The following is a 27,216-nucleotide window of genomic DNA, read 5'->3' as shown; positions in this document are numbered from 1 at the left end:
AGAAACCTGTCTGTGAGGGTGGGAATCAACAGGGGTGAAAAAGAAGGATTCAAACTATGAACTGACAAAAACCTGAGAGGAAATATTAAAATGAGGAGATGGAGGGAGGAATGCAGTTAAGGCAAGAGGTATTTGACTTTATATTTTCTCACCATTGCCTTGAGTCCAGGTTCTTCAGCTCTCTCAGTAACTTCTCATTCTTCCTCAACAAATGAAAGTTGCTCCTGCAAGACACAGATACATGCACAGGTTAGGAATCCAAAAACAAAAATTATCCAAAGTTATGGTTAAACCTGTTTCTCCACCATTACTGGGTACTGCACTCTTCTGTCTTAATTGATTGGTTGCCTACTTTTGTTGCCATTTCCTGCTGCCCGGTTGTACGCCTCCACCACTCTGACTCGTTTCAGATTACATCCCTGTTTATCTAGAGTCATAAAATATTAACCATCTGTGTGAAATTTTGTCAATTGCTCTGTGAAGTCTTGAGTTATGGCTAAAAAGTGTCTTGTAGGTCACACTGACCTTGACTTTTGACCTTTGACCACCAAAATCTAATGACTTCATCCTTGAGTCCCAGTGGACATTTGTGCCAAATGTGAAAGGCTTCCTTTAAAGCGTTCTTGAGATATTGTGATTGTGATAAGGCCAAAACTGTGTTTTGTGAGGTCACTGTGACCTTGAACTTTCACCTTTAGGCGTCAAAATCTAAATCAGTTCGTCCTTAAGTCCAGGTGAAAGTTTGTATCAAATTTGAAGAAGTTCGATCAGGTTACAGAGATATCACGTTCACAAGGCCAAAACTGTGTTTTGTGAGGTCAGTGTGACCTTGACCTTCGACCTTTGACCTCCAAAATCTTTTCAGTTCATCTTTGTATCACATCCTAGTGAATGTTTGTACCAAATTTGAAGAAGTTCTGTCAAGGTCTTACTGAGATATCGTGGGACAGACGGACGTACAGACAGACGGACAGACAACCGGAAAACAATATGCCTCCAGTTTTGGCTGTTGCCGGCTCGGAGGAAGAATAAATATAAACTGTCCGAACATAAATTCCAGTTTGGATGTATTTATATTAACAAAACTGTTGTCTTGTGTCAGATGCCAAGACCCTGAGAAGTGGTCTAATGCAGAAGATTGCCCATAGTCACATAGATTGGAGAACAGCAGCATAAGAATGATTCACAAACAAGCAGAAACGTCTGCTTCACTGTTGGGATGATAGTGGGCAGGTGATGAGCGGTGCCTGGTTTCCTTAGAAAAGGCCACAGAGTTCAATCTTGGTTTCGTCAGACCAGATAATCTTGTTTCTCACACTATGAGCGTCCTTTGGGTGCTTTTTTGCAAACTCCATGTGTCTTTCACTGAGGAGAGGTTCTGTCTGGCCACTGACATTAAGCCCAAATCACTGGAGTGCTGCAGTGATGGTTGTCCTTCTGGAGGTTTCTCCCATCTCCACACAGGATCTCTGGAGCTCAGCCAGAGTGACCATCAGGTTCTTGGTCACCTCTCTTGCCAAGAACATTCTTCCCCAATTGCTCAGTTTGGCCGGACAACCAGCTCGAAGAAGAGTCCTGGTTGTTCCAAACTTCTTCCTAGAAATATGGAGGCCACTGTTCTCTCGGGAAGCTTCAAAGCAGCAGAAATGTTTCTGTAGTCTTCCCCAGATCTGTGCCTTGACACAGTCCTGTCTCTGAGCTCTGCAGGCAGTTCCTTCCTCCTCATGGCTCCCCTGTTTGCTCTGATCTGTCAGTTATGAGACCTTATATAGACAGGTGTGTGTGACATCAGGTGACTCTACCACAGGTGCACTCCAATCAAGGTGTAGACACATTTGAGGCACCCAAACTAAATTTCAAGTGTCATAGCAAAGGGTCTGAAAACTGAAATGTGATATTTCAGTTTTCCTAAAATGCTGTTTTCACTGTCAGTATGGGATACTGAGTGTAGATGGATGAGGGGACGTTTTTTTTATTTTAGCATGAGGCAGTAACATAACAAAATGTGAAAAAATTAAAAGGGTCTGAATACCTTCTAAATGCTCTGTAGGTGTGAATGTTGGATGGTTGGTTTTGGAAATTCACAATTCTGACATTGGAAAGGTGAAGAGGGGGAAAGGGTCTGAAATACTTTTTGGCAACTCAACACTCATTTCTGTTTCTATACTGGCGCCTAAACTGTGCCTTACAAACATTGAGTGCTGCACATTATTATTACTGTACTATAAATGAGCAAATGCAACATCATCTCCTGTCGTCCACAGCATTCAGGGTCCAAATAGGAAGAAATGCTAAAAGATCATGAAAACAAGAGCTTTTCATACAGATCAACTAGTCCAGGGACTGTCTGTTCAAAATGTCCCAAGGACCAGCCACCAACCTTGGCACAACTGATATAAAATCAGGGCTCGAGCAGCGAAGCTTGGAGTGGACTGATAATGACACATCATTCTTTTCACTCTTACAGGGAGGGAAAAAAGAGAAAGGAGCGGGAGATAAAGAGGCAGAGAGAGAGACAGCAATTTGCTCTTTATTAAACTGATACTTGGTAATGGCCTCATTCTCTGCTCTCAAAGACTCCATTTACATCCTGGATTATAGGGAAAAGCATAAAAGGAGACGCACGCACACATTCACACGCATGGGTGATGGGTCAGTATCTTAGTGTCTGTGATGTCCCACATGAATACCTGGAGACATGAGGGGACAATAACAGATGATTAGACAACCTCTTCTTATCTTTCTTTCTCATCCTTCCATCTTGTTTTTTCTGTTTCTTTATCCTTCTCACCTTTTCATTTTTCTCCAGATTCACTCATCTATTTTAGCTCTTTTTTTTATTGCTTTTTATATTTACTTTTTACATCTACATGTGCCTTACTCATCCTGCTCTCTGATTTGCCACATCTCCCTCCATCATTCTCTTCTTCAACTACTGCCTTTTATTCTAACTCCAAATGGGTTCAGTTTGATCAATAGAGTACTATACTGATTATCTCTCTCTCTCTCTCTCTTACACACACACACACACACACACACTCACACACACACACACACACACAGAGAGCGTGTTAAGAAGTCTATTGTGCAGGCTGAATGCAGACGGTGTGATTCCCTGGACAAAGTATAAAGAGCGATGAGTGTCCATTAGTGACACCTTGACATTGTGTATTTTAACCCAGAGTCATTGAGAAGATGAAATGCTGTGCCATGTGAATGGAAAATCGTGGAGTCTAATTAGCTAAAAATACTTTGTTCAGTTTGAAATTTATGTCTCACTTGCATTCAACATTTGGTTTGTTCCATGAGAGACAGAAATTAACAGAAGACCTCCCAAACACCTGAAAAACAGCCTCTCTGTAGAAAATTCCATATTCATTCTTCCTCAGGCATTTTTTAACGTATTCTTATCTGTATTTTTATATGTGCATTAAAGGGGCTATTTCTACGTTTTCTCTGCTGCTGAACATGGTTTCTTGCCGAGAGTTGGTGGTGGTGATCGTCGCTTTGGCCACTGAGACAAAAGGCTATAATACACCCTCTGAGCAACACTACATTTTCAGAGCAGATTGGAGGCTGCAGTGAGTCGATGTTGGAAATTGATGAGACGGGTTGGGTCTAGCTGGTTAGCGTGCAAACTTCAGTAGAAGAAAAGACGTGATAAAGACAAGAGTTAACATTTCTTTCACAGGAGACAACTGTTGGTGAGTCAAGGAATGAAGTTTGATGCTGAACTCACACCGTTTCCTCAAGAGTATAAACAGCTGTTAATGCTAAGATAACTTTGGATATGCGGCAATAGCAAAACTTAAAAATAGCTCCTTTAAAAAGGTAAAAGTAAGATGAAGAATAAAAAATCCTCATATAACATTTTTCACAAGAAGATGAAGAACTAGTATCCGAACTTGGTCAGACTCACATTCTCATATTAACCTTTGTTGTGTGGTGAATACTGCACAAGTGATATTTATAAAGGACGCATGAATGCAAGAAAAGTAAACAGTAATATGCAAACACGACAAACAAACAAATTGACTCTTTGTGATGCATATCAATCATATCATCTTTTTTTCCCTAAAACAAAAAGTCTGGTCTCGTCTGGTCTTACCTCTTCTCCCAGGAGTTGAGTCCCAGGATGTTGATGAGGAGTCTGCAGTAGTAGAAGGCAGACTGTGGTGTCTGGGTCTCTGGTTCAGTCTGCTGCACTGCCCTCATGTTCAACTCCTCACCTCTCTGAAACATTCAGCATTTCACATTAATGCAAAAAAACTGCACTTAAAAAACATGGAAATTGAACAAACAATATAATGTCACGTTTAATAGAAAGCGTCAAGAAGAAGAGCCTTGGCTGAGAGAAAATGCCCTGCATGATTCTTCCACATTAAAAATCTTAGCATATTCTAAAATATCAACACATCAGATCAAGTCCTGATTTGATTAGAGAAGCTTGTCATTGTAGGAGAAGCACAGGTGTTAATAATCATAATAAAAGAAGTTTGCTCTATTCTAGTGTCTCAGTGAGAAACCAGAGTGTAGCAGTGAACCAGGGCCCAGGCAGCTAAATGGAATTCATCCTGGATTTTATTATTTTACTTTATTTACACCTCTGTTTTTCCTACATATTAAAACATCTTCTGTGAAAAACATCAACAAATCTTCACTATTAATGTTGCAACAATAAAAAAGTTTGCTCAAAATTTGGTGATTTTTTTTAACTTCCTGAAACTAAGTTGTATTAACCCAACAATACGCTTGCTAGTGCTGCACTTGTGAGGCACCAAGAGTTGAGCATCCACTTCATCAGGGCACTGTAGGAACTAAGAATAAAAAAAATTCAAATGGTTTCATTCATTCTACTCAAATGAAAATGAACACTACACACATGAAGGACGAACTCTCTCTCCGCAGCGCTCTGCTTGAGGATGGCATTGATCACATCGTTCTCCTGCTTCTCTGAAACACAAGCTGGAGGAGGGGCTGGGATGTTGAGTGGCATTCCTGTGGAGACCAATCAGGAGACAAAAGCTTTAAAGTATCTGAATTATTCACAGAAACTTCCGGGTTATGGTGTTTTGCTCTCTTTAGGGCTTCAATATAAGAAGAGTTGGACTGTTGTGTTATGTTGGTCCTGATATTTTGCAGTTGTTATATATATATACTTTATTTAATCAGGAAGTCATCATTTGAAAATGAGAGCTGAGTACAGAAAAATCAAATAAATAACACAAAAAATATTAATAGCAGAAATACAAATTTCCAGCAATTTAAATATAAATTCAGATATGTATTCATACAAACAAGTGGACATATAAAGAGCGATCAGAGTGTACATTTAAATGCTTTTAAATATGCATTAAGATATACAACCACGTAGACAATAAGATGACAGCTTTAATGCTTAGTGCAAGTTAGAAAAGAGATGAAGTAAAACAATTACACCCAGAGTCAGACTTCTAACCAAATTTTTGGTTATTGCTATCAGTGTGTCGATTTTCAGTCTGTTATGTAAGTTATTCCACACAAATGGGGCGTTAATAAAGAGATTGAGGGACAATTCACATTAGAAAATACTTCAGGTGCTCTGTGTATGTGTGTGTGTGTGTTTGTGTTTGTACCTGCTCTCTGTAGACACTCGGGACTCGAGTATCCCAGATACTGTAGCATTTCATCCAGCGCATCATCTCCTTCCCTCAGTGAATCCCACGCTGGCACCGCCTCCCGACACACACGCTTAGCCAGTGGTGGAGCTAGAATCTGTTCCAAGCCAGACTCCCCCCGATCTCCTTCCTCACCCACCCTATGCTCCTTCTCCTCTTCCTCCTGCTCTTCATCCTCCACATCTACTCCATCTCCACCTCCTCTTCGATCTCCCTTCTCCTCCTCACTCACTTTCCTCTCCTCTCCTTCCTCCTCCCCCTCTTCCTGACACTCTTGCCTCTCGCCCTCCATCCCCCGTCCTCCCTCCTCTGCTTCCCGCTCCTCTTGCCCCTCCTCTTCGCTGTCCTCTCTCCTCACTCCCATCTTTTTCGGTGGACCTCCTGGTGAGGTGCGTAAATGGAGACTCGCACTGTGAGGTGATTGTGTGTGTGACAGAAGGGTGTGTGCCGGGCTGGTTGGGGAACATGGCGGAGGCCCGTAGAGGACGGCAGAGTCCCAGGAGTGTTTTCCAGCTACATCTCGGATGATAACACGGACACAAGCAGGAGCGGAGGACAAACCAGCTGTCATTCCACCCCCTGGTACACCAGACTCTGACCGGATCTGGGAAATAGAGGAAGAAGGGGACTGTGGTTTAAATTCTCTACTTGAAAAATCATCCTGATACTGAGTGACAGCATCTACAGCACCTTTAAAATCTGAGTTACAAACTGTGTCACAGGTGTACATAAAACAGAATGTGACCATGAAATACAACAAGAATTTATCCCATTTATCCCAACTCCTGGACAAATCTCACATTAGAAATACAGCAGAAGGTTGTTAATTAATGTGGAATCTATACCATGTTAAAACTGTCCAGATGATGTGACATTTCAGTGTCTGTGGGACAAACATGACATAGAGCACAATTACTTTTTTAGATACTTTTAAGCATGATATTATTTTATTCAGAGTTGCAAATCTTTTTTTTTTTTTTTTTTTAAATTGTTCTGTGCTCTCTTTTATGCTAAAAATAAAAACACCTTTGTTTTGGGGAGACAGAAGCAGGAATGGTTCTTTCTGAGGAAAATTTGCAGCTTTCAATTGTCCTCAACTAAATCTCTTCATCGGAGAAAACACTGCTAGAAAAATGTTGTAAGATATTTTAAGACTCCATACCAGGAAAAATATAAGAACAGAAGTTTGGCATGTTGGAGACAATGTGGCTCATTTCCATATATTTTGGGTTTATATTGGAAAGGGATTCACAGAACAATAAGCACAGGACTCAAATAACTTGTCTTGTTTTTTGAGCACAGGAAGGACATAAAAATGCTGCAGGCCCTTTGACAGCAAGTCAAAAAAAAACAGTTGTGGAATAACTGTATTAAATCGATAACCCAAATATGAGCAGGTGTCATATGCCTCTCTTGGGGCATGTGCATATATATCTTAAAAAATATAAATAACAAATAAAAAAAATGGAAAAAGGCTGTCTTTTATTCAAAATAAAAAAAAAATAAACAGAGGAAATTGGGGAAATAATCAGATAAATTAACAAATACATATTTAAAATGTATTTTTTTAAGTTATACAATGCAGGGCTACACAGGTGGGTTTTTAAGGTTTAGCTGATCTGATGCTGTGGGGGAATTTGTTGGAGATAAAACAGCAAAAGAACGACCCCCCCTTTGTCTAAAGCTTGGACTGTCAAACATTTGGTTGCCAGAAATTAGTTGGTTCGGTGCAGACTAAAAAGTCAAAAGATCAGAAATATACAGAGGAACCAGACCACAGAGGACTTTAAAAGTTACAGACAGAATAAAAGACTGTACAATTGTACACTCTCAACCAGGAGTGGATGAGGAATCACTGAGGCAATAAATAATAATGAAATAATGAATTAAAGTGAGGAGAAATGTTAGCCATGGAGCCATGGGGTTGACATTTACATCCCCAGATTGGCTAAAACTAAATAAAGCAGGAGTCTTAACTATGAACCAGTGCTTTTTAGGTTTGAGCTTAGTCAGTGTCAGTCATGCTGGTCAGGGCAACTTTCTTTCGGTGGAGTTTACCTGGAGCACTGAGAGCAGCGTGGAGCCGTTCAGAACCAGAAACTGCAGGTTTGGTGAATGGAAAAGTTCTGGTCCAAGATCAGCGCTCTCACAGAAAGGATTGTCTTGGTTTTCACACACCTAGAAAACATAGGCCATAGTGGTGCTCAAGCAAAATGCCAGGATCTAAACAAAAGTATTGTAGGAAGTAAGTAATCATCACCATAAACAGTACATCACACCCCTACCTGACTGGACAGAGTAGCCGGCCCCCCAGACATGGGATAATGTCCAAGGTGGTTGACCAGGTGGGTGATAACTGTTCTGGCTGCGATGGAAACCAGGCCCTGCTGGATACGGCTACGAACTGCAGAGAGAACAGGGAAATCACAGACAGAGGACATTTAGCACCACAAGGTGCAGTTAAGAAAAATGCTTTTCCAAATATTTAAATTTTTACGTTCTGTTTCTATGTTTCTGCACTTTTTTATTTGGTAGGCTAAAAGGTGCAACTGTTACTATGACTTGATAGTCTGGCTCCAAGTTACAACAAAACTTCAGGAATTACTATAAAACACTGGGAAGAGGAACAAACACACACTGAGCTTGTACATAGTTTGACTCATGCTGAGAGGAAGCCAATGCCATCACACGCTGTGCTGCCAACAGATCCTGGCTAATCAAAATCATTACACACACAGCTCCTTATCGACAGGACTGTGTGTAGAGTACAGATATGCATTGACCAGACATTTTCAACAACCCCCTTAACAACAGGAGAGCTCAGGAGGAGAAGAAAAAGAAAAGAGGAAAGATAAATGAACTTAAAGGACCAGTGACAAAAAAAACAGAAGTGAACTGAATATTAGCAGAAAAAAATATTGAGAGAATAGCAATGAAGAGAAGAAGAGAAGAGAAGATGGAGAAAAGAGAAGAGAGAGAGAAGAGAAGATGGAGAGAAGAGAGGAGAGAGAGGAGAGGGGAGGAGAATGGAGAAGAGAAGAGAAGAGAAGAAGAGAAGAAGAGAAGAAGGGAGGAGAAAGGAGAAGAGAAGAGAAGAGAGGAGCATGCTCTATCAAGGTGCTCCAGTCATTAGACTAGTCACTGTGTCCTGGTGGACCACAGCAGGGGACAATAAACACTCTCACACGGATGCAGACAAGTGTGCTCCTGCACACACGTACGCACACATGCGTGCGCTCACACACACACACACACACACACACACACACACACACTTCTATTTTCAGTGATTGGCAGTGGTTTGGTGGACGACTCTGGGTCATTTTGCCCAGATGAAAGAAGTGTGTGTGTGTTTGTGTGTGTGAGTCAGTGCAGCACTTTGATTGCATAGAGACTCTGTTTTGACGGTCCAAAGCTCGCCGTCTAGAGCTTGTGGCGCAAATGCATTTACAGCGTGTCCGTGTTACTTTTGCTATTTTCATGGTGGAAAAAATTGTCGCTGCACCAGGTGCATGGTTCAAAAGGGTTGTACTAAGTCTCTTAATTATTCAAGAGAGTGTTTTCAGCGCAGCATGCAATAAACCAATCAGAGTGCCATCTCCCATTCCCTATAAAAGCCAGACACACTTGCGCGAATGTGGATTATGATTTTTTTCACAGAAGTGTGAAAAAATCTTCGGTTCGTTAAGAAACTGTGGACAAATTTAGGTGATGGATAGGAAACATTTGGCAGATTTATCAGGTAGTAAGAAAGAACACTTCTGTGTGAGCTTCATGTGTCATAGACAAGACGCATGGCAACGTTGTGCAACACACAGTATGTCACAAACAATCCTCCGACCTTCTGAGGCACTGACTGCTTGTGTGTAACAGGCTGTGTTCCCATATATGTAGGTACATATTACTCTCTGGATAATGCACCATTAAAATAATAGTGAAATACTGCGCCACTGATTTAAGACCAGGTTTTTATTGATCAATCACACTATCACTTTCCACTACCTCAAGATTTTACAGGTTTCTTCCTTTACTTTGTTGTGTATATCCACATCTTACGGATTCTATGTGTAGCACCTGATAAATTACCTTCAGCGACAGGCTGTAATTTGCTGGAGCGTTCGGAGTCTGGGCTGTGCAGTGGCTCTGGTTCTCTGAGGCTCTCTAACGGCAGGAACGGGTCGTAGTCTGGACTCAACAGGTCTGAGAGCTGCAGCGGATAATACTTGGGACTGCTGAAGGACTGCGCTCCATACACACAACCGTGCAGCACCTACACAGAGTTTAAAAGAAAAGGGACACCGGTCACTGCATGCTGTTTTAGACCTCATCCAGGGATCATCTTCAGTTTGACTGCAATGATGCTTGTGTGTCACTGTAATAAAAACACTTCATATGTGTCTTGTTTTTGTGAACTACAGGCCATAGAACAAGATGTTAACATGAGATTAACAAGAAGTGACTGTGTGTGTGTTAAGGGCCACGTCACGGTCACACAAACACACCTACCTTATAAATGCAGCTGAGCAGAGTCTTGGTGGGCTGGTCCCTCTCTGGAGGGCTTCGAGTCTGAACAGGCTGAAGCAGAGTCTTTGGAGGCAGAGCCATCACCCAGTCCAACAGACACAGCAGCAGGGAAACAACCAGCTGCAACACAACGGGCATTGTGATGAGACACAAGGTTGTTTTCTAAAGTGAGTGATATGCTAAGAAAATGTGAAAGAGTGTTTGTGTGAGTTTTACCCTCTTATCAAGCTCATGCGGAGAAGACTCAGTGGTAGGCAGCAAGAACGTGATGGTGGCGATCAAAATCTGAGAACAATAACGTCAATTGTTTTCTATGTTAAAACTGTTACTACTGCTAAAAGCTTTACTTTAATATGATTTTATCCATCAGGATATGTGGACAAGCTAATAAACAATAAATTAGACCAGTGCTTAGAAATATTTCATAAATTTGTTCAGTGCAGAGTTACATATGTCTCACCTCTACGATCTTCTTTGGAGTGTCAGGAGGGAATTTCTGCAGATGATCCACCTGACTGATCAGGAGGTGAAGTATGTCTGACGCCACCAGTGCTACACTCTTATTGGGGTACTGGGAGATGACACACATCATTCATGTAAATTCAGCCACTATACATTAATAAGCAGGCTGCTTAGGGTTTGAAGGATCAACATATCTTGTTACTGTAAAACGAAGAAATGAAACTCAATCTTCTTCTACAGTATTCCCAATATTCTAATAATAAAATAAAATAACTAAGGTAACCTTTGACTTTCATTTTTTTCTAAGGTAGGCTTCTGGCATTTGACCTCTCTCTCTCTCTCTCTCTCTCTCTCTCTCTCTCTCTCTCTCTCTCTCTCTCTCTCTCTCTCTCTCTCTCTCTCTCTCTCTCTCTCTCTCTCTCTCTCTCTCTCTCTCTCTCTCTCTCTCTCTCTCTCTCTCTCTCTCTCTCTCTCTCTCTCTCTCTCTCTCTCTCTCTCTCTCTCTCTCTCTCTCTCTCTCTCTCTCTCTCTCTCTCTCTCTCTCTCTCTCTCTCTCTCTGCTACATTAAATTAATAATTCCTAATATGTTATTCGATAGCCTGGTAATTTTTATAGGAGTAATATTCATACTGGTTTAAATAATCAGTTTCATAGTATTTCCCATATTTTATATGGCCTGTCCCATGTAGGTATAAGTCAGCTAAATTGCTATTAATTGAAATTTTACAGAATTTTCTTTTCTTGTAATTGTTGTTCTTATGATGTTTAGGAAACAATAAAATACCGGTTTGTCAGTAACAGGAGAGAAAATGTGCATATTAGTTTAATGAGGATCAGCTCCTACAAAACAAAGAATGTTTCCAGATGAAAAGGAAGAAGGATGAGGAGGACAACAGACAGAAGTGGCTCTGCATGGAAATATGATAATCCCTCAAGCTTTGTGTGTGTGTGTAATTGTGTGCATGTCGCACAGCCCATGACTGCAGCTACTGGCTGCTGGTATGAAGGCAAGAGACTGAAAAGTGGACAAGACCTGTGTATATATGTGATAGAGTTTGTGTGTGTGTGTGTGTGAGAGAGAGAGAGACAGCTTGCAGCATTCCCCCTGGATTAGTCTCCTATCTGAAGGAGGACCAAACATATTGACAGTCCAGGGTTTGCTCCCAGGAGTAAGTGAATTCAAGTGTGTGTGTTACTGTAGTGTCTTAGCAGGCCATTGGCTGCCGATACACAAGCTAGGGATTCCAAGGTGGACGAGGTGTGTGTGTGTGTGTGTGTGTGTGTGTGTCCATTTAGAGGCACTTGGCTATAGATGAGACAATAAATATTGGACAGTATTATTCTGATCCACAGGCCTCCCAGCCTGGTGGCCTGAAACAGACAATACCAACTGAGGCAATGTCACCAACACTAACAATCATCTCCAACAATGCTTTCCATCATACTTTGGCTGCTTGCGACCCACCATGTTCAACACATCCACAACCTAACCGTCCAGTATTCAGTCAGTATTTTGGCATGCTTAAATTAACCATCATTTAGATTTTAACCAGTTGTGTCCCCACTTATTTCAACTGTTTTAATCCTCGTCTCCGATTTAAGATGCTGCAAAAACATCAGTTTATTTGATGAACCGTGGAGATCTGGTTTTAGCGAATCACTTCCAGGGGACATACAGTATTAAATAGGATTTAATGATTTGAACAAACATTTAAATATTTAATTTGGATATATTATTGTACATGCTGAAATATTAAATAGTATAATAAAATAATATATTCATGTTAACCATATTAAAATTGATATAATATTGTAGTAAATCATGAAATGCCACATTATGTTTTTAAACTTCAAAGAGTCAAATTACACATGAAGACAGAGGAAGAACAGATGTTTAGAAACTACTGTGTGGTGCAGATCAGTGTAAAAACAGCCCGTCTGAGTCAGAGTCTTTGCTCTGGTCTTATTTCACTGGATCACAGTCACAGACAGAGTACCATGGTCAGAGAACAGGCAAAAGTTGCATGAGATGATCTTATTAAACTGGGTTGACAGGTCACCCATATTGATTTCAATTTCAATGACCAACTTTTAGTTTGTGTTTGAAGCTCAGGGAGTTGAATGTTTAGAGCGTGGGTGTAAAATAACCAGTGATTTTGAAGTAGTACGGAGCGGTGACCGACCTTCAGAGTAACACAGATGACGTTGAGAGCATCTTTAATCTGTGGGTGTTGAGTCCCGTGAGCCAGCTCTTCACACAGCCAGATACCCAGACTACACAAAGCCACACACCTGACAAAACAAAACAAATACACTATGAGCAAACAGTGGATTTGTACTGCTGCTACACTCATGCAAAAATCCTCACAGATTCTGTACGTTTGGACACCATGAACATATTATACACACACTCTACATGTGTTGAGCTAGGAGACATGTATGTATAAAGGCACCAACAAGCAGAAAACTATTAGCGTGAACATAGGTAAAAACAGATGTTGTGCTGTTTGTATAATGCTCTTTATTATTAACAGGTAATCAGTTAATTTCTTAAACAGGACATATGTCAATTAAAAAATAGACTTGAGGTAAAATGCACTTGTTAAAATTTATAACTGCAATTAAATGGACTGTATAATTTTTAAACATTATAATTTATTTATAACACACTGATTATTGTAAATGAGAGTGGTCAGTGCATTACATCATACAGGGATTCACACACACACTTTACCTTGCAGGAGCTGAAGGTTCGTCTCTGGCAGAGGTTAGAATGGTTTTGATGATGTGCTCCTGCAAAACAAATAACACACACAAACCTAATTTGTTAATTTGCCTCACACAAATCAAACCACTGGTGTGTGTATCTTGTTCAGGCCCCTAACACAGAGTTAACCTTTCTTCCAGGTGTAATGAAGAAACTGGTGATTAAACACTCTGATAGTTTTTACATAATAAGAAAAGTGATTCCTGGAATAACAATATCAGGTGTTAATATATTATACACACAGGCTCCACAAAATAAGGACACAAAGTCACAGTACAGACAAACCTACACACACCCTGAGACACATTCACACACTCACTGGTCCCGTCCCTCCAGTCAGTGGTAATGACCGCTTAGTGATTCAACACAAGTGTCTGCCTTGTAAGAAACCAGTGAGCGGGCCCAAGGTGCTGCCATGCATGGCATTAACTGTTTACGCAGCAACAACAACAATAACAACATTACTCCCATAGCTCTGGACTGTTACAAGAATGGCTGATGAGGCATTAACCTATCAGTTTGCCTTTGAGACCCCCTGTGGACGGCAGACGTGCTAAAGGTTTGGACTGACCTGGATTGTACACAAAGTGGGTTGACCCTCTGCTTTGGCAGTAAACTGACCCATTTTGATTTAATGGTACAATCAAACTCTTCTCAACACTAATTTGGACATTTAAGTCGGACAGCGCGTGTTCTGAGAAAGGATGAAATCAGCTGTATAAACTAGGTAGTGGCTTCTTAGAAAAAGTAATTTTTCTGTTTTACTTATTTCACTGTGATTTATGATCAGACTGTGACAAAGGATAATGTTATTGCCCAAGTACAGAAGCAGGATAACCTGCCGCAGATCAAACTAACTAGCCTTTTGAAGACTGAGGTCTTGTTTAAAACTTTCTAACTACTCGTCAAACTCAAACCACCATAACTTCCACCAACCTTGACGTCAGGGAACTTGGTAAGCACCACGTCGGCTGTGGTGGGATGAAGGGCTGGAAGCTCCCCATACAAGTTGGGAAAACACACCAGAGATCCAAGGAGGATCTGAGCCTCAACTCTTGGAGCCTGAAAGGAAGAGGTGGGAAGGATGAAGACAAAAATTAAAGGCAAATCAAATGAAAAAAGAAAAGAAAAAGAAACATCTGTGTGTCACCTTGTACTGTACAGGTGTGCGACACTTTGTTTGGCCTCAATTAAATAAAATGAAGTGAAACAAGTGTGTTTCTTACATTGAGTGATGAGCAGGCGGTGACCCTTGAAGCTGCAATGATGAAGTCCAGGATCAGCATGGTGGCTCCAGGCAGACCGATACTGAAGAACCTGGGACTGCAGTGCTTTATAATGGTGTTCACAATATCCTGTTGAAAAAAAATAAATTAACACTCCTACAGTATAGATGTCACAGCTAAAGCACATTTACAGTCACTGCTCATGTTCCATCCTTTTGTCTGAAGCAGTGTAACTTTAACCAAGAAGCAGCACACACGGTATCTGGTTTATTAAAAGGCTCCACTGAAATACTGTCTCTCATATAATGTTGCTACAATGTTAAGACTGAGTTTTTAAATGTTATTTTCTTTTGTATTCCATGCATTCTTCTTCCTTATCAAAACCTGGCGACTACATTACCCACAATGCAAATCAACAGTTCAGTTGGAGATTCAGGTGTGTTATGCTGGTAGCAGCTAATGTAGCATAGAGTCTCAAACAGAGATGAGGAGCAGGTTACAGAGGTCAGCTGAGCTCAACTCTACACCCCCTGGTGTTTTTCATTTCCAAGTGACTCAAGTGACATCACTTGAGGCAAAGTTATCACACTCCATAAAACCAGTCAGAGACATATAAGGCTTTATACAACTTTCTTTTGCATATGCAGACTTTGATGCGTAAAATCAGTGGTGATATTTTTTGGGCTTTTGTGCCTTTATTTGACAGGGCAGTGGAGACTGACAGGAAAGAGCCAGAGAGAATGGGAATGACATGCAACAAAGAGTCGGGCCAGTTGGGAGTTGAACCAGCAACAGTACAGTCATGGCCAAAAGTTTTGAGAATGACACAAATATTACATTTTCACAGGGTCTGCTTCAGGGTTTTTAGGTGTTTGTGTCAGATGTTTCTATGGTATACTGAAATATAATTGCAAGCATTTCATAAGTATCAAAAGCTTTTATTGACAATTAAACTGAGTTCATGCAACAAGTCAATATTTGCAGTGTTGACCCTTCTTTTTCAAGACCTCTGCAATTCTCCCTGGCATGCTGTCAATCAACTTCTGGACCAAATCCTGACTGATGGCAGTCCATTCTTGCATAATCAATGCTTGGAGTTTGTCAGAATTTGTGGGTTTTAGTTTGTCCACCTGCCTCTTGAGGATTGACCACAAGTTCTCAATGGGATTAAGATCTGGGGAGTTTCCTGGCCATGGACCCAAAATCTTTATGTTTTGTTCCCCGAGCCATTTAGTTATTACTTTTGCTTTATGGCAAGGTGCTCCATCATGCTGGAAAAGGCATTGTTCATCACCAAACTGCTCTTGGATGGTTGGGAGAAGTTGCTCTCAGAGGACGTTCTGGTACCATTCTTTATTCATGGCTGTGTTTTTAGGCAAGATTGTGAGAATATCAGTCTGTCACTGATGTTTTTTCTGGAGAGAAGTGGCTTCTTTGCAGCCCTTCTTGACACCAGGCCTTCCTCCAAAAGTCTTCACCTCACTGTGCGTGCAGATGCACTCACACCTGCCTGCTGCCATTCCTGAGCAATCTCTGCACTGGTGGTGGCCCGATCCTGCAGCTGAAACAACTTTAGGAGACGGTCCTGGCGCTTGCTGGACTTTCTTGGGTGCCCTGGAGCCTGTTTGGCAACAATTGAACCTCTCTCCTTGAAGTTCTTGATAATCCGAAAGATGGTTGACTGAGGTGCAATCTTACTAGCTGCTATAAACCTCCCTGTTAGGCCCTTTTTGTGCAATGCAATGATGACTGCACGCGTTTCCTTGCAGGTAACCATGGTAACAGAAGAGGAACAATGATGTCAAGCACCATCCTCCTTTTAAAGTGTCCAGTCTGTTATTCTAACTCAATCATGGCAGATTGATCTCCAGCCTTGTCCTCATCAACACCCACACCTGTGTTAACGGAGGAATCATTGAAATGATGTTACCTGGTCCTTTTGTGGCAGGGCTGAAATGCAGTGGAAATGTTTTTTTGGGGATAAAGTTCATTTTCAAGGCAAAGAGGGACTTTGCAATTAATTGCAGTTGAGCTGATCACTCCTCATAACATTCTGGAGTATATGCAAATTGCCATTATAAAAACTGAAGCAGCAGACTTTGTGAAAATTAATATTTGTGTCATTCTCTTTTGGCCACGACTGTATTTAAATAACTTAAAAATCTGGTTAAAATTAATGTGACATCTACCAATATAATATGTTGTATTGTCTTAAAATGTAAATGTGAAACCAGACTCAGGTTAATATGAATAGACTCTACCTGGTCTTGGTGCAGCAGCCCTTGGTGCATGATGTTGTAGAAGTGAGTAAGAAAGTCTGTGTTTGGGGAAACATCCTGTCGTCTCTTCATGATCCTGCAGATCAGCTTGTAGGCATGAAGTTTCCCCTGCTTGTAACGCTCTGTCAGCATGGTGGCCTTAAGAAGAAAAAAAATATTTATTTAGTGAGGTTAATACAAGACAGGTGACAAATTAAAGGGCAAACCTGGAAAACGAGTGGTAAAACAGGATGACAATGCCCCCATCCACAGGGTATGAGGGGTCACTGAATGGTATGGTCCTATAGTGATGATTCAGTCACACTTACCTTAAAGAGCCAGGGGGTGAGAATCCTCAGGGGAGGGATCAGACCAGGGGGAGGTGGAGATGACTGGTTGTCCAGAGAAATGCCTAAATTATCTCTAATCTGAAAAGAGAAATGTCCATTTTTACCAACACAATCTTTACAGTGAGCGTTCAGCTGTAGTTGTGTTTTAACTGTTTGTGTCAGTACTTACCTTGGCCAAGTTTTGCCACAGTTCACAAAGGTAATCGAAGACCTGAGCATGGATCTCTGGGTCTTTGATACTATTGACATCCCCCAGGATACCCAGCATCCTCCGCCACATTACTGTGGCCACGTCTGCGTGCCAACCAGTTAGAGAACCACCCGCCATCACACTGCAGTCCTCGCTGGGGAACTCACTGGTTTCTAAATTCAAACAATGAATCAGTGAGTGACTCCCTCCCCTCGTTCACAGCTGTAACCTGTGTTTGAGTGTGTGCGTGAGTATTACCCAGGTCATCAGGCGTCTGTAGGACAGAGTTGTGGAGCTTCTGGTCCAGCTGCAGATGTGTGTGAGAGTGGGAGTGTGTGTGATCTGTGTGCTCCGCTGTCAGCGTCGCAGGGGAGGGCGTCTGGGAGCGGGAGCCTCCGAGAGAATGCATTGGAGAAGCGCTCTCAGAACCTGGATGAGACGGCACAGTCGTGACCAGGAAACAAGACAGAAAGCATGAATAACTCCTGATTATGAAGCTGAGGAACCAGATGTCTCTTGTTTGTTTCTACTACTTGTGATTCAGGTGTTGTCAGCAAAATTGTACATCTGCTTTCCATAATTAACTTTTAGTGCAGATCTGTGTAATTTTGTTGTTGCATCTCAGGTGGAGACTCGAAATCCGATTTCTCTTGGAAAGCCTTAGAGATATACAGGCGGAGGAGGAAAAGAAAAGTAAACAAGGCTTCGGCCCTGTAGGTTTGATTTCAAATGAAAAGAGAGAGCTTATATACAGTGTTTACAGAGAAATGTATTTACAGTGCATGTGCACATTAGTGTTGTGAATTATTATTTACAAATACACTTATTATCACAATTATATTCTATATGCAAAATAAGCGATACACAATCATTCTTCCTACATGATATAATAAGAAATACTGAATGTGTTGATCTGTGTAAATATAACAGATCAACAATAATATAGTCGGAGAAATCTTCATGTTACAGGTGGTACCGACCAGTAACAGTGACAGTATGGCTGAGGCTGCTGGTCTCTGAGTCAATGTGAAGTGTTGTCAAACTGGCCACTTCGTGTTCTTCACAGGCCGCGCCCCCACCCAGGCTGTCCTGGTCCAGTGAGCTGCCTCGACCATCTCCTCCAGATCCAACTCCTCTTCCACAAGCTTCTGAGCTGAAAGTAAAATCTACAGGAAAAACACAGAGAGGGAGGTAGGTGAGATAAAGTTACCCAGCAGCCTCTCCAACCACTAAGCCAGCGTACTGCCGCATAGGCAGTGAGCAATGAAATGAGAGAAATGATTGATTGTTGAGGGTTTACACATTTGAAAGGCTTACTTTTAAAAATACTGCAATATGCCAAAAACAGCATGACAAAAGAGCAGGCACATGATTGAGGCTTTTAAACCAATGAAAGGACAGGTCTTAATCCTGTAATTTTTATGCTATTTAACTAACTAACTTAAATTTTATTAGTTATTATTTTTATTTATTCCCACTGAAGACGGTTTGTCTGCTTTCCTCTGACAAATAAATGATCAACATCGTGGTAATCCTAACATGTATCTAAAAAAGTATCAACAATCTTTTCTTCGTTTCTTACTATCAAACTTGCAAGTTGAGTACTGAAAGGCATTGAAGGAGTCTGATTGGCTGTCGGAGCTGATGACATCAGAACCGCTGGCACTTGCAGGTGACGTCCACTCAGAGGGAACCCCTGGATCATCAATAGGTCGAAGGTCATCTGAGGGTCGTGATCCAGGACTCTGACCTGCCTCCAGGAGTTCGGGCAGGTCCCTGGGAACCTCCAGACTCCCTGGGCTGCTGCCGCGACGGCCCTGTGTGTCAAGGAGAAAAAAAGGGGTTGTAGCCTCTCTGTTTTGTGACAATAAACCTTTAATCTTTATGTGTGTGTGTGTGTGTGTGTGTATGTGTGCTGCACTGACGACTGTTCCTTTGGCCCTCAGTCTCTCCTGGATGAATTCATCCATGAGGTCGGAGAAGTTTGGGTTGCTGCTTCCTACGTCACTGGAGACTGGGCGGGCTTTCTGGACCACCTCCTCTTTGTTGGCTAAACACACACACACACACACACACAAACACACAATAAGATATACAGGCAGACAGATTTTAACAGTCAAGGTCAGGCGCGCACTCGTACACACACACACATTCACAGGAATGACGGACAAATAATAAGACGCAGACAAGTTGAGATATGGACGAATTCATGGGGAAAGAAATGTGATAAGACACAATGATGGAGACAAGAACAGGTTCATATCCACTCAGCTCAAAAGACAGAAAACTAACAATAATAATAAGTAATAAGGAATTTGTAATTTACATTTGTTTGTACTGGTCTAAATTAAGGATAAATTGTGACAGTTTGTTTTTGATCAGAAACTCATACTGTTATCCCCAACACCATCCCTGTAGCATCATTAGCAGGCTTAGATTTTTTAAATTACCGCTGCTGATGCTTGATCAGATGTTATATTAAAATATCACAATGTCCACACAACAAAATTAAAGTAATTTAGTTGATTTAATTTATCGGGATTGTAAGAGCAGTCCTGATGTGTATGCACTGTAGGCCTGGCGGTAATCAAAAGACTAATGTTGAGGGAAAAAAAAAAAAGAAAAAAAAAAGCCACAATACAGCAGGCACATCAAACCCCACCAGAAAAGCAATGCGGGCATTAATTCACACCATGCATATAGAGCGAGAGAAAATATCACCTTGTTAGCAGGTATGTTACTATGAGTTATGTTGCTGTTAGCTTGGAGGCGATGATAGCGGTCAGTGTGGGAAAACTCTGATAGCACAAAGCATCCATCAACCCCAAGCTAGATAAGTGTAAATCTGCTGCTCGCACTATTACCTAACTAATCTTTAATTCCTCAGCCTGTGGATGACAGAGCTGACAGAGGCCGGTTGTTTCCACAGCTCGATGACTGAACTGGAAATCCTTATCCCCCCCCCCCCCGATGAAAATTTCACCTTGCTGCACATTTTTTTTTCCTTCAAGATTTAAGACTGCAAACCTCCACTCACACCACGGCCACTTACCACAGAACAACACAGGCTGTGTGTAGACTGCACTGCCCTGCAGGTGCAATGATACATCACTTTGTCTCTCCTGGTTGCAATTAGATGTGCAACAAAGTTGAAACTTTCAGCCCACAAAGGTAAGGTCAGTGCAACGTCGGCTTTCTCTCATTAAAGCTGAAGCTGTTTATTAGAAAGATCAGCATCTCGCTGCTGTGATCACAGGACAGGAGAAAGCTGAAGTTAGGAGCACAGAAAGTTAACAATTTAACACAGCCCAAACTTAATTTGATTCAGGTTAATTTAGCTGAATCTTCTCAAGCATTAACTTGTAATATTTCTGCATGTTCACACGCACAATTAGTATGTTATTCAGATACCTCTTCTAGTCCAGATGTTAAACGCCACCTTTGTCTAATGGTGGTCTATTTTTCTGTAATGGTTATTTGCCATGCCATCACCAACAGCAACAGCAATCATAATATGTTGGCCTAAAAAAAATCAGATCCTAATTGGCTCAATTACATCATTGTATTAATAAAGGCCTAATAAAGGATTAATGCTCTGGTTTAAATAATAAATAGCACTTGCCCTCTGAAACAGCTTTAGAGGCAACTTTTCTTTACAGATCTGTGCACTAAAAAACTTGCCTGTACTGTATTTGCTCAGCCCATCGGGACAGGATATTTTAGTGTTAGTCATGCTTCTGTGTTTGAGGATGATCCCCCACAAGTCTCCAGTGCAATACTGTAAGCTTTCCTGACAATGAACAAGCTGCTGAGGAACAAGTCACTGCCATTCAGTCAGACTGACGGCCAAACACAGGAGCAGAAACACGCTACAGCTCCAGCTCTGACTGCACTGTGCAGCAGAGCAGATTAGTGAACCGACAGGCGACCCTTGCGTCACTGAGCAGCTACAGAACTACAGAAAGCTGACATCTTGTGAACTGGCACTTTTTGCAGCCAGTCAGTAACTACAGGCCAGTTTAGGGTGGAGGCCCTCACACTTCTGATTGTAGTTCAGCAGAAAAGGCAGCTATTATGAGGATGTGAATACAGCAGGGCACAGTTCACCAGACATCTGGCACAACAGTAGACAAACCAAACAAATATGCAAAACGATCAGTTGGTACGATGTGACACGAGTTGGCAAGCAACACATCCAGAAAAGAAAAAAAAAAGTGGCTGCGCCACAGTAACTCCACATCAAGACGGATTCAAGTGATGAATCACTGTGCTCACATCAAGCATCTGATCCTCAACACATAAATGATTTCACCCCAGGTCTGCAGTTTTCCACCCAAAGAATTAGAATGAATAGAAAAATGGTATTTGAACTGCTGATTCAAATGTGCAGTTTACCAATCATCGATCAATCATTGGCAGTGTACAAGGCAAATAACCATTCCAGATTATTAATTTGAATATGTGCACCTTTTCTTATCCATTCAAATTCTATGTGTAGATCACAATCATAAAGATTTTTACATAAGGTCTTATGCTGCATTCTACTGGTCTGAGGGTGAACTACAGCAGCATATTCACACTATATATAAATGAGTCTGTTTGCACATCCCTGAAGTTCCTTCATGTCTACACATGTGACTCTAAATGGCTCTGAAGATGGAAAATGCTTTTAAACATAAACTTCCTGTGGGGTATTGTGTCTATTTTTTATTGGTGCTTTTATCTTTTCTACTTTTTCTGTGGATTGTTGTTTCCTTCTGTGCAGCTGACGAGGAGCCAGAGTCCGGGGAGGAGGCGAAGGACGAGGCACGACGAGGCCGCATGCAACATTGAGGAGAGGGAGGGGGAGGAGAAGGGGGAAAGAGGGAGAAGAGGTTAAAATCCCAAAACCCTGAGAAGAAAGAAGACAGGAGGAGGGGGAGGAGGAAGAGGAGGGAGGGGCTTCTCAGGTAGAGGAACAAGTGGGAAGGTATGGGAGGAGGGAGGTCCTTGACAGGAGGCAGGCTGGAGGAGGGGCTACGGTCAAGAGGAAACACATCAACAGGGAGTTGAATTTCAGTCCAGCAGCAAGATGATGAGTGTCAGCCAAAAAAAAAAAATCATTCCATCATAACAAACCAGTTAAAAACAGCCAAAAAGGAAAAGAGAGTTGTTGATGTTTGTGTTTTGTGAGTATCTGTCTCTCCACAGTTGTTGTTTTATCTGCTGTGTCCTTTATGAGCCCTTCGTTCGTTGCAATCCTCACCTGGCGTGGTTGTCTTTCGTCCAAAGTAGCCCAGGACGTGGGAGTAGAGGTCTCTTAGCGATGCGTCACCCATGGCAGCCCGGCCCTGCCGCTGTGGCGACGAGCCTTGCGATGACCCCTGACCTCGGGGCCGGGGCTTGGAGGACAGAGCGTGAACCACAGTCTTATAGACGCCACCAAGCAGGGCCCCCTGGTGGTGACGAGAGGCAGTGCTGCCTGGTTCCTGGGAGCGTGAACGGGAGGCTCGAGATCGCAAAGCTGAACGTCCCAAGCGTCCACGCACCCCTGAGGACACGCTTGAGGAACCTGAACTGCTTGATAATACCTCTGAGTGAACCTGAGCCTCAGAGCCCAGACTGGATCCTACACTGGTTCCAGGAAGTTGTTTGTCCTTGTCCCCATCACTCCCAGCCCTGTTTTCCAGCCCTCCAGCGCCCACTGTGCCCCCTGCCCCGCTGTTATCCACAACAGTCCCAGAGGCTAATTTCTCATGTGCCCCTGCCCTATGGCTGATCCCAGCCACAGAGCCAAACTTACCTGCAACCCCTGCTCCCAGCTTGCCCCCTGAACCCGCCCCAACTCCAGCCCCTGGCCTCTCCCCAGCTGAGTGGCTGTGTGTGTGAAAGTGACTGAGGCGGCGCAGCCTGGCTTTCCAGTGAGCCTCTTTACTCTCAAGGGGGTTGTGGAACTGGACGGACTCAGTTGAGGGTCGGAAGCTGACGTGAACACCCCCAGAGTGGGGCCTCTTGGTGCTGCGGGGCACCTTGACTTTAGCTGGATCTGGAGTCTGGGCACTTTGACTTGATTCAAGTATAGATTCTCCTATGTTAGTGTCTTGTCTAATTAAACTGGATCTCTGATTTCCTGATGCTTCTTTATCATCCTGCTTCTTGTCTCCTATTTCCCTCCACATGTCACTTTTCCCTTCCCATGCTGCTGCCCTCCCTGTGTTTCCTCCTCCCTTTTTCTCCCCAGTGTTTCTTTCTAAGCTAGCACTTCCCTTAGCATTGGGTGATGGCCACTGACACTGCAGCTCCAGGCACTCGTAGATGCTCCGCTGCTCTGCCTCATTCTCTTCTGTTGAATCCACGCTCCTGTGTCTCACTGATTTACTTACCTGTCTGTCCTCTGCAGAAGTCTGTCTTTCCCCTCTTACCACCTGTCTCGCCTCTCCTACCTGTCCTATCGATTCTATTTGTGTTCTAGCTACCCCCGTTTGCACCGGTGCAGGTAAAGTAACACTGTTCTCTAACGTATGACCAGGACTATCTCTCTCTCCAGCCTCCTCCTTCCTCTCACCTCCCTTCTGAGTGAGGTAGTCCCTGATAGAGGAGAATAAATCATCCCCCTCTGCCCCACCTCCTACTTCACCCTCTTCTGCATCAATTTCCTTTTCAGATGAAAAGGTGAAGGCAGTATCCCAGTCGCTTACCCAATCAGAGCTAGAACCTCGGCTTCGAGAGCCAATCTGCTGCCAGAACTGGTCATAAACACTACCATCCTCTTGTCCCTCTGAGGTCGAGGAAACAACACCATTGGACAAGGTAAAAGGGGTGGGGGAGGGGGAGGTGAAAGGGTGTGGAAGTGGCTGAGCTGCGTGGCTGTTGGCTGCGAGTAAAGAAGTTGTTGTAGAGTGGTGGTGGTGGTGGGGGGGATTTGGGATTGAAGTGGGATCCCTCTGAGGGTCTTCACCTTTGACCCGCTCGGCGATGAAAGGCTCCATGATGTCAGAGGCACTGCTGCTCCTTGCGAGGGAGGAAGGGGCCGGGGTATCCAGGTCACATGTCCCACCCTGGAACACCTCGGAACAGGAGGTAGGAGGGGCCTCGTCGCTCTGGGAGGAGTGACGCATCCGAGAGGTGCGGGATGTCAGGGTGATGGGCGGGTCCTCGAGGTCTGTTAATGGGGGAAGACGAAGGAGGGGGAGTGAGGTTAGTGGAGGGAAAATAGGAATGAACAAATACAGACACACTAAATGGACAAAGTCTCAAACAGAAACCTGAATAAGAACCTGGAGACACAAAGACAAAAACTAAGTATTCTCAAATGTGGTCATTACTCTACTGTGATGACTGTGAACATGGCAACCTGTGTCTGAAGTGGTCAGACAAGATCACAAGATGGTGCACAGAAATTTGTTTTCTTTTATTTATATCAATACTTAAAGTACTGTGGCTGCCAAAGCTGTTTAATCTCTGTCATTCATCAAATCTGAGTCATGACTGAGATAAAGTGTGAACTGTATTCATATCAGACATCTCAAGATTCTACATCAATCTGGGATGTGGATCAGAAATAACCTTTGTATAGAACAACTTTTGAGACTTTTCATTTAGAGCACTTTGTTTTTCAGTGTATTAGTTTCAAAATCAGTATGTGTCTGTGTTGATGCCACTTTACAAACACAGCTAACTTGTCCGACCAGCATTCAACCAGCTAACACTGTCTACTGGACAGAAGACACATTCATGACCTACACAAAAATAAAAACTACCTTTAAACTTCTTCTTTAGTGACATTCATGTTTGCCATGGCCATTAAGCAGAAAAAAGACTTCACATAGCTTTAAGAGATTTCCATAAAAAGTAGCAGCAAATATAATAGTTAAGTAAAATCACGCTGGCAGAAAATAATAAATGAACCCTTTGAAGTGACCTCTATTTACATATACATTTGTCTTCAAATATGGTCAGATCTTCATCTAAGTTACAATAATGAACAAACATAATCCATTTTCACTAATAGCACATAAGTCATTGTATTTTTCTTGTCTATAATGAAAACATCATTTTAACATTCACAGTCTAAGTCTGTGTACCCTTATCCTAATGACATTAACAAAAGCTAACTGGAGTTAGGATTTATTGAAGCTGGAGAATTAATGAAACATGATTGGAGGTGTGGGTTAGAGCTACTTTGACCTACAAGAAAACAAAAAAACAAAAACAAAAAACAAACATTTTGCCTTTGCAGTTCAAAAGCAAACCTTTCCTCTAAGAGTCTTATGATCCAGAGATGTTGATTAGCATTAAGCTGAAAGAGTTACAAAGTGATTTCAAAGAGTTTAGATGTTCATCTGACAAATGTGGAAAAGTGGAGATTATTTAGTTCTGTGGCTACTCTCCTTAGACATAGGCATCAATAATGTTCAATAAAGACACAAAAGATTACAGTTGTTTATGTGATATTATCCTGGAGACACAGTGTTTGTCTACGCTTGTGATTTAGATGAAGATCAGATCACATCTTATGACCAATCACTGCTGAAAACCAGGTAACTCCACAGGGTTCACACACTTTTTCTTGCCACAGTATAATAAAGTAAAATCATCACCAGGTGGATTTAAAGACTGAAGAATAAATGGCATCAAATTAAGTATCACACAGGACATCAGTGGGAGGGAGAACAACGAGGAGAGAATAGAAACACAGGGGAGATAAATGTTAGTATAAAGCAGAGAAGAGTGCATGCATGTGGACATGACACAGGGACATGCATGTGTGCATGCAGGCAGCTCAGTAAAGGATGCAGGGCAACAGGCATGGAAACAAGCGAGCAGACAGGAATACAAAGACAGGTAGGCCAAGTTTCATGCAGACATGTAAACAGCAGAAACAGGGACACATGACCTGCCTCCATCCATCTGATAAAATTAAACATTAGTTATTGAAATGATAGATGTCATTCTTTGGTAGCAGCTTGGCAACATTTCATACTCTTACCAGGTAAAATCCAAATACACCAGCTAATGTTAAAACCACATCACTAACCAACTTATACAGAGGACATGGTAAATGTCACATTTTGACTCACTTATATACACTTTCAACAGTTGTGGAATAAGAGGGCACCACTTTAGGCAACTCATAGTAAACCAATGTGATTATTTGTTACTCCTCAACCAAACATTAGACACAGTGTATAATTCTCGATATAAAAACATTGATTGGGACAAACAGAGAAAAACATCTGTCAGCTGAATGAGACAGGAAGATTGGGCATGCTTTGTTTTGCATGTACCAGTCCATCACTTATGAAGTCTTAATTAAACCTTCTCTACAAACAGAATATTCTTGTTTGAGCTTAAAGCAAGATTTTCTTCAGTTTTATTCACACGGCACAGAGCAACCTTGGTATCCCTCCTTTCACACCTTAAGTCTGATGGTGTGCTGAGAGAACAAATAACTGAACTTGTCACTATTTTTTCTCTATTTTCAAAATGAAAAAAAGATCTACAATGTGCCATAATCATCCATTTGTCACATGCAACATTGTCAAGCAAACCTGATGAGATTGTTGCACAGCTTCAGGACAGTGATGCACGGTTGATGTTCAAGCATTTCTCAAAATCACACTGATCATCCCAGTACAGGGCAAAAAGGGAAGAACTGCATGATTCCTGATGGACCACATGCAAACAGTTGCTTCAATATTAATAATTAAATAACCAGAAGAATGAACAGACAGAGACAAGATGACGGGTATAAAAGTTGACTTTCTGACAGACGTGTAGACGACTACAGTTTCCAGGCAGA

The 27,216-nt window shown here is 42.1% G+C and overlaps 1 protein-coding gene across 6 annotated transcripts in view; it reads right to left on the bottom strand.

Annotated features, from left to right (window-relative positions):
• ralgapa1 (Ral GTPase activating protein catalytic subunit alpha 1) overlaps window positions 1-27,216 on the bottom strand; it is a 76,524-nt gene that overhangs the window by 35,031 nt on the left and 14,277 nt on the right. For 4 of the 6 annotated variants that reach the window (XM_071471227.1, XM_071471230.1, XM_071471228.1 and 1 more), the window contains 22 exons: window positions 22,681-24,576; window positions 19,361-19,485; window positions 19,018-19,252; window positions 18,416-18,601; window positions 17,694-17,864; window positions 17,415-17,608; window positions 17,225-17,323; window positions 16,899-17,054; window positions 14,638-14,766; window positions 14,348-14,473; window positions 13,379-13,437; window positions 12,828-12,936; window positions 10,642-10,752; window positions 10,398-10,466; window positions 10,164-10,301; window positions 9,744-9,927; window positions 7,943-8,061; window positions 7,716-7,835; window positions 5,616-6,261; window positions 4,883-4,998; window positions 4,109-4,233; window positions 153-224 (listed from right to left, as the gene is read on the bottom strand). In XM_071471227.1, coding sequence (XP_071327328.1) covers window positions 153-224; window positions 4,109-4,233; window positions 4,883-4,998; window positions 5,616-6,261; window positions 7,716-7,835; window positions 7,943-8,061; window positions 9,744-9,927; window positions 10,164-10,301; window positions 10,398-10,466; window positions 10,642-10,752; window positions 12,828-12,936; window positions 13,379-13,437; window positions 14,348-14,473; window positions 14,638-14,766; window positions 16,899-17,054; window positions 17,225-17,323; window positions 17,415-17,608; window positions 17,694-17,864; window positions 18,416-18,601; window positions 19,018-19,252; window positions 19,361-19,485; window positions 22,681-24,576 — 5,185 coding nt within the window. The remainder of the gene's footprint in view (window positions 1-152; window positions 225-4,108; window positions 4,234-4,882; window positions 4,999-5,615; window positions 6,262-7,715; window positions 7,836-7,942; window positions 8,062-9,743; window positions 9,928-10,163; window positions 10,302-10,397; window positions 10,467-10,641; window positions 10,753-12,827; window positions 12,937-13,378; window positions 13,438-14,347; window positions 14,474-14,637; window positions 14,767-16,898; window positions 17,055-17,224; window positions 17,324-17,414; window positions 17,609-17,693; window positions 17,865-18,415; window positions 18,602-19,017; window positions 19,253-19,360; window positions 19,486-22,680; window positions 24,577-27,216) is intronic. The other 2 variants (XM_071471231.1, XM_071471232.1) reach the window with 1 other exon arrangement.

Source organism: Trachinotus anak, unplaced genomic scaffold (genome assembly GCF_046630095.1).
Source record: "Trachinotus anak isolate AG129_WGS33_773 ecotype Australia unplaced genomic scaffold, CSIRO_AGI_Tana_v1 ptg000033l, whole genome shotgun sequence".
Lineage (NCBI taxonomy): Eukaryota > Metazoa > Chordata > Actinopteri > Carangiformes > Carangidae > Trachinotus > Trachinotus anak.
This window is presented reverse-complemented; position numbering and strand designations above follow the sequence as displayed.